The sequence below is a fragment of the Gossypium raimondii genome, chromosome 11 (genome assembly GCF_025698545.1).
Source record: "Gossypium raimondii isolate GPD5lz chromosome 11, ASM2569854v1, whole genome shotgun sequence".
Classification (NCBI taxonomy): domain Eukaryota; kingdom Viridiplantae; phylum Streptophyta; class Magnoliopsida; order Malvales; family Malvaceae; genus Gossypium; species Gossypium raimondii.
In genome coordinates, this window is record NC_068575.1 from 11,059,191 (window position 1) to 11,075,454 (window position 16,264).

Here is a 16,264-nt window from a genome sequence, read left to right on the forward strand (position 1 = left end):
TTTTTTCAGTAGTAATTAGAATTACTCGTTTTCCTTTTGGTAGGATAATGAAAAACTAAATTAATTCTCTACTGGGCTTGGGTTTTGATATGTAAATGGAACCAATACGATCCTTTTAGCCCATTTGCGTTTTAGGCTTATATAGGCATAACCCACTAAACTTATATTTTTCATTCACTCTTACAATCAACTTATAAGCCTCTTTTCTACAACTTAAATATCTATACATGTTTATATGATATGCTTATTAAACATGTTTAAATATATTATATCATATTTATTATTTTGGTGTTCATTAGTTAAAGTTATCACATTTGTATTGTAGACCTTTGACAAAAAAAAATTTAGGCAAAGAAGCTTGGAAATAGAGATTGAAGGAGACTTTCAAGATTTCGGAAGGGAGGCTTTGACACTAGATGGTACCGATAGGGCTATGAATAAGTTTCAGAAACAAACAAAAAATCCTCTTGGTAATGGAGATTCGATAATGGAGCCATTAGAGGGTAAGAAGGCATCATTCGAGTATACTTTAATGAATTCAATATTAAGGGGTAGAATCACTTATGTGAATGGGATTGGAAAGGATAGAGAATTAGTCGAAAGTGAATAACTGGGATAGTGGTTAGTGTTTCGTCAATCCAAGTTTTGGGATTGAAAAGAGTATGCCTTAGATAGTAATCCTTAAGCAATTGGGTAGGAGAATCAGTTATAACATGCTATTGAATTGAATCTTAGCTTTGGTAAACCTATGCAAAATAGTGTAGGTTATGGATTTGGAAAACGATGATTACATGGCGAGATTGAGTTCTATGATGGATTATGAAAAGGTACTATTAAAGGGGCCTTAGGTCATATTTGGTCATTTTCTCACTATTCAACCATGGTCTCCATCATTCTTCACTTTACAATCACAACCTTATAATGTTTGTTTAGATCAGACTATTGGATCTCCCTAGTGAGTTCTATAAAAAAAAAAGAAGCTTTTTGAGCATTATTGGGGAGACTATTGGTAAGGTTATTCAAGTTGATGTTAAGACAAAAAGAAGAGTGAGAGGCCAATATGTTATATTGGCAATGTGTTCATGTATCTATGTAAGTGGTTGATTTCTAAAGTGAAGAAAACTTTTTACAAAGAGTTGAGTATAAAAGCTTGTCGCATATTTATTTTCGTTGTGATGCTTATGGTCATTTGAATGAGGCATGTCCAAGGATATCACCATTGGAGGAAAGTAGTGAGATGTTGTAGAATGAACTAATCAAGGAGGAGCAGTGATCATGGTCATTTGAGAGAGAGAATTACGAATAATGGATGGTGGTTAAGGAACTATCTATGAGACCCGTAAGCAAAGGAAAACACGTGAATTATCTCGATTGGTAATTTATACTTCTACTATAATTACTCAAAGTCTAGCTTGGTCAAGAAAGATTATGACAACTTTTAAAACAAAACAAGTGATAGATTGTAAAAGCATAGTTGTGGTTGGATGGAAGAGGTGTTGGAACAATTATTTATGAAAAGTGTTTTATTGCACGACAGAATTATAAAGTTTTCATAAAACTGAACCTTTGAGGTGATATCTATAGTAATAAATTTTGCCAAATTTTATACTTTTGTTTCCGCTTAAGGAGTTCTATCAAATTATGGCTTTGACTCAATAATCTTCTCAACTATTCTCGAACCCTTTGATTCTAAGAGAGTCAACTTTTATCATGAACCGAACACAGAATGAAAACTAAAACTTTCAAGTGGGGAAAGTTCACTTTCTCTATAAAGAACCAAAATCGAAATTCTCTATCATGAGTATTCACAAAAAATAAAAGTTATTTACATCTAAATAAATTGCCCCTAAATTTTGATAGAGTATCCACATACCAATTATGTGTATTTTCAGCTACCCCATAGTCTCTATATATGGGGAAAATCACAAGAGTTCTACTAGTACAAGAAGAGAGGGAAGAATAATATTTTAATAGAAAATCCAGAGTTCCTCTAGGACTGTGTAGTGAGCAACAGACACTCTAGGATTCCTAGTGCGCTGCCCACCCCTATTACATATAAGCTTGTTGGGCTTTTTCATGCATTAAGTGCAATTATATCTACAGTCTAATTTTAAATTAAATGAAAACAATTTTATATATTTATCCAATCCAATAATTAGTTTTTTGTTCCGAAAATATTATTTATCTAATTAATTTAAAATTAAATCTTTCTATTAAATTATTTTTCTTTAACCAATTCTAATCTCAACAAAGTTATTACGATTTTTACCATATTAGAATCTATAAATAAATAAATTGTCATGTTTAATAAAACTTGCGATGGCGATTACTTTAATTTTTACTTTGAACTTCAATTATTTAATTACAATCAATTAAATAATTATCCAAAGAAATTAAATTAAATTAAATTCTAAGCCATATCTTGTCCCTTTTAAGAAAATGCATTTATTGCAGTTAGTAATTCATGCAATCTATTTCTCTTCTGTCATTTTCATTCATTTATCGTATCGGTTCTTATTTGAAATCATACAAGGTTGCACTGAGCTAGCAGACTTAGGACCAATCGAGCATATATAATTAGGGCTTAAATAATTTGTAATTAAGTTCCAACTCTTCGTCTATTAATTACAATATTATTTAGTCATGAAGTCAATACACTAAAAGTATCATGACTAAACTCCTTATTATATATCATTACGAAAGCAACTTAGATTTTTTTTGTCCAATGATTGTGTCATTAGTATGTTACCCTTATATGATATCCTTAATTTCATTGGGTTAAATCCATTCACCCAATATGATCCTATTTTATCTCTTAAGTCATACAATACTAGTGAGAGGATATCATTTACTCTTTAAATGAGCTATGACTTCTACTATTGTAGGTGAAACCATGTCATGCACAAGTCATATACCCAACATACTAATTTTCGGCTCTGATACCAACTGAGCACAAACTTTCAATATATCAAAGTATTTGAGTTACATACACATAGTCAATCACTTACTCAAGACTAAGGTAAGCCATACTATGAACGTTACAAGTGAATAAATCTATAAAAAATCTAGGAAAAATTCAACTTGGATCATGTCTGATATATTATCAATCCAAACGATCACATTTATGTCTCTATCTTTTGGAGAGACATCTCTTCCAACACCCAAGGCAAGGCATCTCATCAATTAGACTTGATAGATAACATCATAGTGTCTTGAATCAATTACCCATTTTAATTCCTCAAACTATGGACTATTTAGATTACCTATTAATATAAGTTGTATTCCCACATCATAATTTACCCCTATGATGCAACTTATTATTAGTTAAACATTAGGTAATCAATGATCCAATATTTTCTTTATTCATTTTGCTTTTCATGCAAAAACCATTAAGAACAAATTATACAAAATATAGTAATATAAATATAGAATTGTACTTACTCAAGTTGTTCAAAAAATTATAAGCATAATGACAAAAACAATGTACCTAGAGCACGAAATCCTAACAAGATACTAGAGAAGGGCAAGATAAAGATCAATTGCCATGAACTAATGGACACTAGTAATCATCATGCTATAACAGAGAGAGTACGCCATGACAGTTGTAGACATTGAATTGATGGATTTAGTCGATATTTGGGTACTTGTACTATTTTGCAGGTGAAGCTATGGGCAATATATGATAATCTCAACATTACTTAGGAAGTAGGATATAAAAAAAGTCTCATTTGAATGCGACAATTTGCTGGTGGTGCAAAAGATTACTGATTGCAGTGAAGAAATAAGCAAAATTGCAGGTCAAATTTTTACCCGCCCCAACCTATACCCGATGCTAGGCTATCTCAACCTAAATCCCGACCCAAGAAGAAAAGATCCACTCTAACCCCGACCCTAAATTCTTTTGAAGAACTTGACCCCAAACCAACCCAACCCAACCCAACCCAAGTTTATTCTATTTTATTTGGTTTCTCATTTCTTTACAAAGAACTATTTGCCTTTAAACTTAATTTTATAACTAATAAGATACTTTTTTTAGTTAAAAAAAGGCACATGTTGGTAATAAAGATAATTTTGGAGCCATTTTGTAACACCCCAAACCTGGCCCAGACGTTATGGTCGGATCTAGCAATGTCATATGATAGGGTGTTTGAAAATCGTATCATCGCTTTAAAATCATTTCCATTGAATTTTTTATCTTAATATCTTATTAGTTCCAAAATTGTGTTGCTCATTTAATCGATAGTTTCAAAACGTTATTCGTTTGTGAAAGCTTTTAAAACAGGTTAAACAATTATGTGTTTGGGAAAAACATTTGTTTCTTTTAAAAACCGAGGTTTCCTAATACAAGCAGTTGTAATCTATAAGGTAAAGATAATTAAAACTCAAAACCAAAATCTGAAAATCCAATTACAACCCAAAAACTTAACCAGTAAAAATAGCATATAAATAAAACCAATTATCGTACATATGGGTTAAAAACCATGAAAGTCCAAAATCGTGGTCACCGCTGAGTCCTCCACCGCACCGATCCGTCTAGATCTGGGGATTACCTATGCATATTTAAACAAAAGGGGTGAGTTAATGAAAACTCAGTGCATAATCCCACAGAAAACAAACAATAGCAAATCACAGTGCACAGTTAAAGCAGTCTTGAGCCTAAGCCCTTTTTCAGTATCAGTAAAAATTTGGGTCTTAGCCCATCTCAGTACAGTATCAAATATGCAGTAGGGCATTAGCCCATCACAGTATCTGTAGCAGTCATGCGGTATTCAGTAACAAAGTCCTACCCAACCAACCTCTACACACCATCTCCGTCCAATCCTACACTCCATGTGGGGATCAAATCAACCCATCCATCCCTACACTCCAGGTAGTACCGAATGCGGCACAAAATAGTAATTTGCAGTCGACTTGGGCGACCTATAATTTGCAGCCTTAAGAGCCTTTTAGTACACTTCCTCCAAATATAATTAACCCAACCCCATGCAATGCAACATACAAGTCATGACGTGCTATCTCAGGACATCAGTACATATAACCAATTCAGTATACAAGCATACTATAATCATGCTCAACACATATATAAATCAACCAGTCAGTTCGTACAAGTAGGGGTCTAAGTGATGCTTATCCACCCTACAGTAGGTTCACAGTTGACTTGGGCGACCCGTGCAACCTTAGCAATCAATTCAGTAAAAATGGGCTCACACGCCCATATGGTCTGCCTGTGTGGGCCCACACGCCCGTGTGGCTCACTCGACCCAAATTGGCCTTGGCCTCATGGTCCATTTTTAATGTAACCCGTGCTAGCTAAATATTCATATATGTTTTCACTATTTACTTATATGTTCCTTCAAAGTTGTCTACTTGAGTCACTGTTACTAAATTATTTATATCTTGAGCTACAAAATTCCAAATTAAGGTTTGCTTGATGTCTTTGAAATTAGACTCAAATACCTTTCTACCATAAAATTTTTTGAATTTTTGGTTTAGCTAATAAGTACAGTAAAATCTTCAATCTTACCCCTGTTCTGTTGTCTGACAACTTCGACCTTTTTTTGCTAAAAATTAATTATCTCTTAGTAAAAAATTTGGATGATGTTACCATTTATTTTTATTGAAAATAGACTCATTAATAATTTAAACATGTAAATTTTAACCCCTAATTATTTTTCTTCAATTTTTGATGATTTTCCAAAGTCAAAACAAGGGAACCCGAATTCATTCTAACCTTGCCTCACAAAACTTATTATATCTCACGATTTGCAATTCCATTATTTACAACGTTTCTTCTATGAGAAACTAGACTCAATAAGCTTTAATTGTATATTTTTTTCATCCTCTAATTCAATTTCCATAATTTATGGTGATTTTTTTTAAAATTAGCCTACTGCTATTATCCAAACAGTAAACAATTTTGGCTTTTCGCCGAATCTCATTTTCTGTGTTTCGAGTACACACCTGGTTTTGTTTGACGCTAAAACAATCCCCGAGCACTCCAAAGCCTATAACTGAACAAATAAAACTAATTTAATCTCACATAACGTAATCCAAAATCAAACTTGGATCGAGGTTTTAACTTATAAGCGACTAAACCTTACCTTCAACTGATGAATAGTACTTCCCACACAAACTAAGACTTTGATTGGTGATTACGAGCCCTTGAATCCTCCTCTAATTGGCATAAACAAAACACTTCAGAAGAAAGTTAACAAACAGAGACAAATCACTTATCTAAAACTTACCGAATAATCGCAGACAAACGTGGAGCGACACGAGACAGAGTGGGAAAAGAAAAATCAAGAAGATGAAGGGTTAAAGAGAGTAGAAATTCGGTAGTAATGAAGTGAAAAATGGCAAGAGGGTGGAGTGATTATGGAGAAAGTAAAAAGAAAAAAGAAAAAAACAAGATGAACAGAATATTTGATAACCACTCTGATCATTTATTTCTCTCTATCAAACTCCCCACTAAATCCACTACTCAGATTTTTAGTCCATCTCAAACTCTCCTGGACATACGAGCAAAAATAATGCCCACGCCAAGATTCGAACACAGGACCTCTTTCACACCAACACTCCACTTATCCACCAGACCAGCAGACCCATTATGTTAATCATTTGCCAACTTTTACTTAAAAGCCTACTGACCAAATATAAGGCTTATTCATAAAAATACCAAAATTTGCCCAAGTCCTAGCTTAAACTTGGAACCTCCCAAACACACCCAGAACACAACTACTAAAGCAGACAGATATTTTGTGTCATACATTCACAATACCCAAAATTAAAATTTTGGAGCGTTACAATTCTACCCTAAAGAAAATTTCGTCATCGAAATTTACCTGATCAGAACAGATGAGGACACTACTGACACATCGCATCCTCAGGCTCCCATGTGGCCTCCTCAGTGCTATAATTATGCCATAGATCCTTTACCAGTGGAATGGATTTCCTTCTCGGAACCTTAATGACGCGATCTAGAATTTGAACCGGCTCTTCCTCAGAGGTCAAATCTAACCTAACCCCGATCTCCTCAATAGGGACAATATGAGTAGGATCAGAGCGGTAGTACCTCAAAATGTCCTCGAGTATCTGAATCACCCTCTCAGACTGACCATTGGTCTGAGGATGGAATGAAATACTGAAGTCCAACCTTGAACCTAGAGCCTCATGTAACTTCCTCCAAAACCAAGTCAAATGTTGCAAAACTTTGCTGTGGTTTATGGGTTTTATAAAAATTGGGCTTTCAAAAAATTGATTGATTTCCAAATGATTTGAAATATTTTTACTGAGTAAGTGGTACACCGAGTCTCCGGGGCCGATCTAATAAGTATTCTAAACTGTGATTTGTTTTAAACTGAAACTGTTATGGATAGTATATTCTAAAACTATTATAGGTAGTAAACTGTACTGAAAACACTTTAGTTAGTGTATACTAAAAATTGTAGAGAAACTGGAAACTGTAGTGAGATTGCGATTTACGAAAATGAACTCTGAATAACCCATATTGTTTTACATAAAACATTTGTTAATAAACTCTAGAACTGTAACTGATTCATAAAACTTATAATACCAGATAAATCTGATTAGATATAAGCACACGAGGTATCCGCGGATGGGGTATTAGAGGCCAAGGTAAAGGCCATAGAGGGGCTCAAGCTGAGTTCTCGTCATGTGTGATATGAACACATAGGGGGATCGATCAGTGGTCGAGTATGAGGCTGAGTTTTTGAAACTAAGCCGCTATGCTCGAGGTATGGTGGCATCTGAGTATGAGTGATGTGTCCACTTTGAGGATGGCCTCAGAGATAATTTGAGAGTTCTGATAGCCCCGCAGAGGGAGTGAGATCTTTTTGCCCTAGTCGAGAACGTGAAAATCACCATGGAGGATATGGAGGTAGTCATGATTGGAGAACGTCGGAACTATTTATCTAATGTGATCTCTATACTGGTGGTGGAGAAGTTGGTTCGTAAGGGATGTGAGGCATTATTGGCCTATGTAAGTGTTTCAGATTCTAAGAACTCTATGGTTAAGGATATCAGATGGTAAATGATGTTTTGGACGTCTTTTCGGAGGAGTTATCGGGTTTACCTCTAAATTGTTAAGTAGATTTTGGGATAGAGCTCCTTCCTGGTATAGCTTCGGTGTTTATCGCCCCCTACCGAATGGCACCGAAGGAGCTTACGGAGCTTAAGGCTCAGATTTAAGAGTTATTGGATCGTGGGTTTATCTGCCCAAGTATGTCTCCGTGAAGAGCACTGATACTATTTGTAAATAAGAAGGATGGATCCATGCGGATGTGCATCGACTACCGGTAACTGAATAAGATGATCATTAAGAACAAGTACCCCCTACTGAGGATAGATGATCTATTTGACCAATTTCGAGGAGCTTCAGTTTTCTTCAAGATTGACCTTCGATCTGGATATCATCAATTAAGGGTTAAAGAGGCTGATGTTCATAAGATGGCATTTAGAACTCGTTATGGTCACTACGAGTTCCTAATGATTCTATTCGGACTGACTAATGCACCGACAGCTTTCATGGATTTAATGAATCGAGTGTTCCAGCCTTATCTGAATCGGTTTGTGGTGGTATTCATCAATGATATGCTGGTTTACTCAAGGACTGAGGATGAGCATGATGAGCACCTTCAAGTCATTCTTCAGACTTTGAGGGAAACAAAGGTCTGTGCTAAGTTTAGTAAGTGCGAGTTTTGGTTGCGTGAGGAGACATTTCTTGGTCATATAGTTTCGGCTGAGGGGATTCAATTTGACCCTCAAAAGATTGAGGCTATGTTGGAGTGGAAGCAGCCTAATAATGTGTCTGAGATCCGCAGTTTTCTGGGATTGGCGAGATATTATCGATGATTTGTAGAAGGTTTTTCATTGATTGCAGCACCCTTGACTAAGCTACTACGTAAGGGTGTGCCATTTAACTGGACTGATGCACAGTAATAGAGCTTTGAAAAGCTCAAGACTGTACTAACTGAGGTCCCTGTTCTGATACAGCCAGAGCCTGGAAAGGAGTTTACTGTTTATAGTGATGCATCACATGTCGGTTTGGGATGTATGTTGGTGCAGGATAGTAAGATGGTAGCTTGTGCATCTCGTCAGCTTAAGACCCATGAGGCGAATTATTAGACGCATAACTTGGAGTTGGCCGCTGTGGTATTTGCACTGAAAATATGGAGACATTATTTGTATGGTGAGAACTGTATCATATACACTGATCATAAGAGCCTCAAGTATCTCTCCACTCAGAAGAAACTTAATCTTAGGCAGCTCAGATGGATTGAGCTGCTTAAAGACTATGATTGCACCATTGAGTACCACATTGGTAAGGCCAATATGGTGGCTAATGCACTGAGCTGTAGGGTTATGACTGATTTGAGACCGATATTTGCTCACCTAAGTTTATTTGATGATGGTAGTTTATTAGCCGAGCTTCAGGTTAAGCTATCATGGATTGAGCAGATTAAGGGTAAGCAGCTGAATGATAAGTCATTGGGTCTTCGATTCAGGCAGATTGAGGGTGGTAGTACTATAGATTTTAGACTGAACAGTGATAGGGTATTTTGTTTTCGTGGAAGAATCTATGTTCCGAATGATACTAATTTGAGACAAGTCATACTGAGAGAGGCGCATAGTAGCCCTTATGCTATACATCCTAGTAAAAATAATATGTACCGAGACCTCCGTGAGTTATATTGGTGGCTAGGGTTGGAACGTAAGGTTACTGATTTTGTGGGCAGATGTCTGACTTGTGAGTAAATTAAGGCTGAACTTCAGTTACCTTTGGGTTTGCTGCAGCCGGTTAAGATTCTTCTTTGGAAATGAGAGCACGTAACTATGGGTTTCGTTAATGGGTTACCTCTAACACCCACTAAGAAGGATTCAATATGGGTCATCGTGGATCGATTAACCAAGTTCGCCCACTTCATACCGGTTCATACTGATTATTCTCTATAGAAGCTAGCGAAGCTTTATATTTTTGAGATAGTGAGACTGCATGGAGTACTGATTTTGATCACCTCTGATAGGGATCCTCGTTTCGCGTCTCGGTTTTGGAGGAAGTTACATGAGGCTCTAGGTTCAAGGTTGGACTTCAGTACTTCATTTCATCCTCAGACCGATGGTTAGTCTGAGAGGGTGGTTCAGATACTCGAGGACATTTTGAGGCACTACCGTTCTGATCCTACTCATATTGTCCCTGTTGAAGAGATCGAGGTTAGGCCAGATTTGACCTCTGAGGAAGAGATGGTTCAAATTCTAGATTACGACGTTAAGGTTCGGAGAAGGAAATTCATTCTACTGGTAAAGGTTCTATGGCGTAATCATAGCAGTAAGGAGGCCACATGGGAACCTGAAGATGCAATGTGTCAGTAGTGTCCTCATCTGTTCTGATCAAGTAAATTTCAAGGATGAAATTTTCTTTAGGGGGTATAATTGTAATGCCCCAAAATTTTAATTTTGGGTATTGTGAATGTGTGACACAAAATATCTGTCTGCTTTAGTGGTTATGTGTTTTGGGTGTGTTTGGGAGGTTCCAAGTTTAAGCTGGGACTTGGGCAAATTTTGGCATTTTTATAAATAAGCTCTATCTTTGGTCAGTAGGCTTTTAAGTAAAAGTTGGCAAATGATTAACAGAATGGATTTGCTGGTCTGGTGGATAAGTGGAGTGTTGGTGTGAAGGAGGTCATGTGTTTGAATTTTGGCGTGGGCATTATCTTTGCTCGTGCATCTAGGAGAGTTTGAGATGGATTAAAAATCCGAGTAGTGGATTTAGTGGGGAGTTTGATAAAGAGAAATAAAGGATTGGGGTGGTTATCAAATATTCTGTTCATTTTTTTTTACTTTCCCCAAAATCCCTCCACCTTCTTTCCATTTTTCTCTTCATTGCTGCCGAATTTCTGCTCTCTTTCACCCTTCATCTTCTTAATTTTTCTTTTCCCAGTCTGCCTCGTGTTGCTCCACATTTTTCTGCGATCGTTCAGTAAGTTTTATATAAGTGATTTGTCTCCGTTTGTTAACTTTCTTCTGAAATGTTTTGTTTATGCCAATTAGGGGAGGATTCAAGGGCTCGTAATCACCAATCGAAGTCTTCCTTGTGTCACCTCATAATTGAAATAACTAAGGGTGTTGGGGTAAGCATTGGTCGCTTGATTAGCGCTATGGTTATTCGTATTCGTGTTTTAAAAACTCGTTTAAAATTTGACTCGATGGTCAATCTTCTCTTATGGACGAGACTGCTAAAAAAGAGGCTCTTTAAAGCCAGAACGAGTCCTCTCTTGCGGGAGGGATAGGCTTAGGGTTTAAGGTTTAGGGTTTAGGGTTTTAGGGTTAGGGTTTTAGGGTTTAGGGTTTAGGGAATGTCAATTCTAGGTTTTAAGTGTCTTGGGAGTGTCTACACATCAAACCGGAACCAGGTGTGTACCTGAAACGCAAAAAATAGAATTCGGCGAAAAGCCAAAATTGCTTGCTGTTTGGACAGCAGCAGTAGGACAACTTTGAAAAATCACCATAAATTGTGGAAATCAAATTAGAGGATAAACAAAAAATGGAATTAAATTTTACTGGGTCTAGTTTCTCATAGAAGAAACGGTGTAAGTAATTAATTGTAACTCGTGAGATATAATAAGTTTTGTGAGACAAGGTTAGAATGGATTCGGGTTCCCCTATTCTGACTTTGAAAAATCATCAAAAATTTGAGAAAAATAATTAGAGGTTAAGATTTACATGTTTAAATTATTAATGAGTCTATTTTCAATAGAAACAAATGGTAACATCATCCAAATTTTGTACTAAGAGATAATTAATTTTTAGTAAAGAAAGGTCGAAGCTGTCAGACAGCAGAACAATGGTAAGATTGAAGATTTTACTGTACTTATTGGCTAAACCAAAAATTCTAAAAATTTTATGGTAGAAAGGTATTTGAGTCTAGTTTCAAAGGCATCAAGCGGACTTTAATTTGGAATTTTGTAGCTCAAGATATAAATAATTTAGTAACAATGACTCAAGTAGACAACTTTGAAGGAACATATAAGTAAATAGAGAAAACATATATGAATATTTAGCTAGCATGTGTTACATTAAAAATGGACCACGCGGCTAAGGCCAATTTGGGCCGAGTGGGTCATACGGGCGTGTGGGCCCACACGGGCAGACCACATAAGCGTATGAGCCCATTTTCACTGAATTGATTACTGAGGTTGCACGGGTCGCCCAAGTCAACTATGAACCTACTGTAGGGTCAGTAAGCATCATTTAGACCCATAATTGTACGAACTGACTATTTGATTTATATATGTGTTGAGCATGATGATAGTATGATTGTATACTGAATTGGTTATATGTACTGATGTCCTGAGATAGCATGTCATGACTTGTATGTTGCATTGCATGGGGTTGAGTTAATTATATTTGGAATAAGTGTACTAAAAGGCTCTTAAGGCTGCAAATTACGGGTCACCCAAGTCGACTGCAAATTACTGTTTTGTGCCGCATTCGGTACTACCTAGAGTGTAGGGATGGGTGGGTTGATTTGATCCCCACATAGAGTGTAAGGTTGGACGGAGATGGTGTGTAGAGGCTGGTTGGGTAGGACTTTGTTCTTGAATCTTGCATGATCACTCATCGATCTCGTGATGGGCTAAGGCCCTCTGCATATTTGATATCAGATCTTGAGATGGGCTAAGGCCCAAATCATATCGATATTGAAAAGGGCTTAGGCCCAAGACTGCTTTAACTGTGCACAGTGATTTGCTATTGTTTGTTTTCTGTGGGATTACACACTGAGTTTTCATAAACTCACCCCTTTTGTTTAAATATGCACAGGTAATCCCCAGATCTAGACGGATTGGTGTGGCGGAGGACTCGACGGTGACCACGGTTTTGGACTTTCATGGTTTTTAACCAATATTTACGATAATTTGTTTTATTTCTATTATATTTTTACTAGCTAAGTTTTTGGGTTGTAATTGGACTTTCAGACTTTGGTTTTGGGTTTTAATTATCTTTAGCTTATGGATTACAATTGCTAGTAGTAGGAAAACCTCGATTTTCAAAAAAAAAAAAACAAATGTTTTTCTCAAACGCACGTTTGTTTAATCTGTTTTAGAAGCTTCTGCAAACAAATAACGTTTTGAAACTATCAATTAAATGAGCAACACAATTTTGGAACTAATAAGATATTAAGATATATAAGGAATTTAATGGGAATGGTTTTAACGCAACGGCACGGTTTTCAAACACTCTATCATATGAAATCGCTAGATCCGACCATAGCGTCTGGACCGGGTTTGGGGTGTTACAACATGTTCCTATCAACATGTATAATTATTTTATTCTATTCATTATGAGATCAATTAAAGTAATATATAGTTCCTAGTGAAGGTTCAACTACTCAACCTGTTAAACGACTAGGTGGTAGCTTATCATGTATTGGAAATATAATTATATTTCTACTCAATGGACTGGAATATGTTGGAATAAACTTATTGGTTATATAATGTATTATGAATAATATCTTACCTTTTAAAAAATAATCTTAAAATACTAGTCTGAAAACCTTTATTTATAAATTAATCAAAACCCAGCTACTTGATAATATTAATTATTAACTACAACATCATACTTTGACTATTCGCTACAATGAACTTGTTGCAAAAAACAACAGTAACCAGTTAATTTATTGATTAGTGTGTATATCCAAGAAGAGCATTAGGTAATACCTCCACGTTTAGAAGGTTAAAAGTTAAATTAAAAATTAAGGTTGCAAAAATACATGTATGCAATTCTGAACTTAGATGATTTCATAAAAATAAAAATAAAAAATGAAATTCAAGTATATTTTGATGGAACATGAAAAAGAATGAAGATATCCGCATTCCATAAAAAAAGGTTGATGTGTTGAGTGCAATTAGAGTAAGCTTCGAATGGGCTGGTAAAAAGGATGGTCATGCAAAGAGGGTTTTTTGCAACTATTATTTTGCTATACCTTATTATTACTACTAATTTTTGGAATAATGTTGAGTTTAACTTTTTAACTAATAGAGGGATTCTATATAATTAATTTAAAAAAATCATAATTTTACAAAATAAATATTAAGTAGGAGTACAACTTTTATAAACTATAAAAACAAATATGATATTTTAAATTAGATGTTTTGATACAATAATGAGAATCCTAAGCAATCTTAGTATATATATATGTTTACAACTAAAAACTTCTCAAATTTGCTACTATATATGATGGTCTATTTATCTATATATCATTTTCAGCATGGAATGACATAGATGTTTGCATGTGTTAGTATTCGAATTCAAGTAGGCTCGTAGTTTTGAAGGAATATATTTTATTTTATTTTTAATTTTTTTATGTTCATAAAATCATACATAAAATGGGTTCGATTTAAGTAGTGAATATAAATAATTTTTAAAAATTCTGATAACATAAATGAAGTACATGTAGCGTCGGGACAAGAGCAAGAAGTAAGTCGTGCACCCCACTTTCTCACCTTCCAACAAAATAAAATAAACCCTAAATTTTCCCATCACTCCTTCCCATTAAATTTTCCAAAGAAAAAGTTTTTGCATTGAAAATACAAAGAAACCATAGCTCCCCAAGGCCTTGACAGTCCACACCCCCCAAAGCCAACGCAAATATAAATCCAACAAATTTCTTGGAAATTTTTAAAAAGGAACTTGTACTTACTACACCACAAAAAGTCTAATCCTTGTATTTTTAAATATTTAATTTTAATTTCACTTAATTTAAAAAATTTGATCTCTCTATTAGTTTGATTTAAAAATTAAAATTGAATTAACTTTTGTTAAATTTTAAATATATGTTACCAATTAGACTTTAATACTTAAATAAAAGTTACGAAAATTCATTAATAATATTATCAATTAAAAAGTTTGAAAGAGTATAGAGATAGGGCATAATTAAACAAGAAGGAAATAAAAATATATACTTTTTTGGGGTTAATTTCTTGCCCTTAGCAATTCCTTAGCTTTGATCGGTTACCATACTTGCTTGCTTTCCACTAGTTTCTCTCTCTCTCTCTCTCTCTCTCGGCCAACTTTTCTAGAGAGTTGAATTCTTCCATCTGTTCTCTTGTTGTTCAAAGCCTTGATTCGGTCGTATCACTACCCAAAACAAGATCCAAATCCAGTTTTCTACTGCTTTGTTTATAATCTTTTTTTCTTTCTTTTCGTGAGCTCAAAAACTTGAAAACCATGGCTAATCTATGGTGGGCGGGGCAAGTAGGGCTACAGGGAATGGAAACATCAGCTACTTCATCATCTCCAATGAAGAAACCAGATCTGGGTATATCCATGGCAAACAATGGAGAAACAGGCAGTGGAGGAACCGGAGAAGAAGAAGAAGACAAAGAGCATAGCGATGAACCCAGAGAAGGTGCCGTAGAAGTCTCCACTCGTCGTCCCCGAGGTCGACCAGCAGGCTCCAAAAACAAGCCCAAACCACCTATCTTTGTCACCAGGGATAGCCCTAATGCACTGAGGAGTCACGTTATGGAAATAGCTAATGGTTCTGATGTAGCTGAAACCCTAGCTCAGTTTGCTAGGAGGAGACAAAGAGGAGTTTCAGTTCTTAGTGGGAGTGGAACCGTCACTAACGTTACACTCAGACAACCTTCAGCTCCTGGTGCAGTGATGGCTCTTCATGGTAGGTTCGAGATTTTGTCTTTAACTGGTGCGTTTCTGCCTGGACCAGCTCCTCCAGGGTCAACCGGGTTAACTATATACCTAGCCGGTGGTCAAGGACAGGTTGTTGGAGGTAGTGTAGTAGGGTCACTGATGGCATCAGGGCCTGTCATGGTTATAGCAGCAACGTTTTCTAACGCTACATATGAGAGGCTGCCTTTGGAGGAGGAAGAAGAAGGAGCTGGTGGAGCTCAAGGTCAGCTTGGTGGTGGTGGTGGTGGAAGCGGTGGATCCCCACCAGGGATTGGCAGTGGAAGTGGAAGTGGAGGACATCAACAAGGCGGAATAGGTGGCGGTGGTGGTGATGCTCCAGGGTTGCAAGTTTATAATAATTTGCCACCAAATTTGGTTCCTAACGGTGGACAGTTGAGCCATGAGGCTTATGGTTGGGCACATGGTGGAAGGCCACCATATCAGTAAACATAAGAGAAAGTAGAATAGAAAAAGAAAAAACATTGCTTGTGAGAGATTTAGATATATGCTTTCACTTTCATTACTTTGCATAATAAGATGATGTTTAGTTTCTTACGAA

The 16,264-nt window shown here is 36.0% G+C and overlaps 1 protein-coding gene across 1 annotated transcript; it reads left to right on the forward strand.

Moving 5' to 3' along the window:
• Nucleotides 1-14,989: 14,989 nt before the first annotated feature.
• LOC105804673 (AT-hook motif nuclear-localized protein 19) lies at nucleotides 14,990-16,264 on the forward strand. The gene has a single exon (XM_012637370.2). It carries the CDS (start codon nucleotides 15,244-15,246, stop codon nucleotides 16,150-16,152), a length of 909 nt encoding a protein of 302 aa, XP_012492824.1. The 5' UTR covers nucleotides 14,990-15,243; the 3' UTR covers nucleotides 16,153-16,264.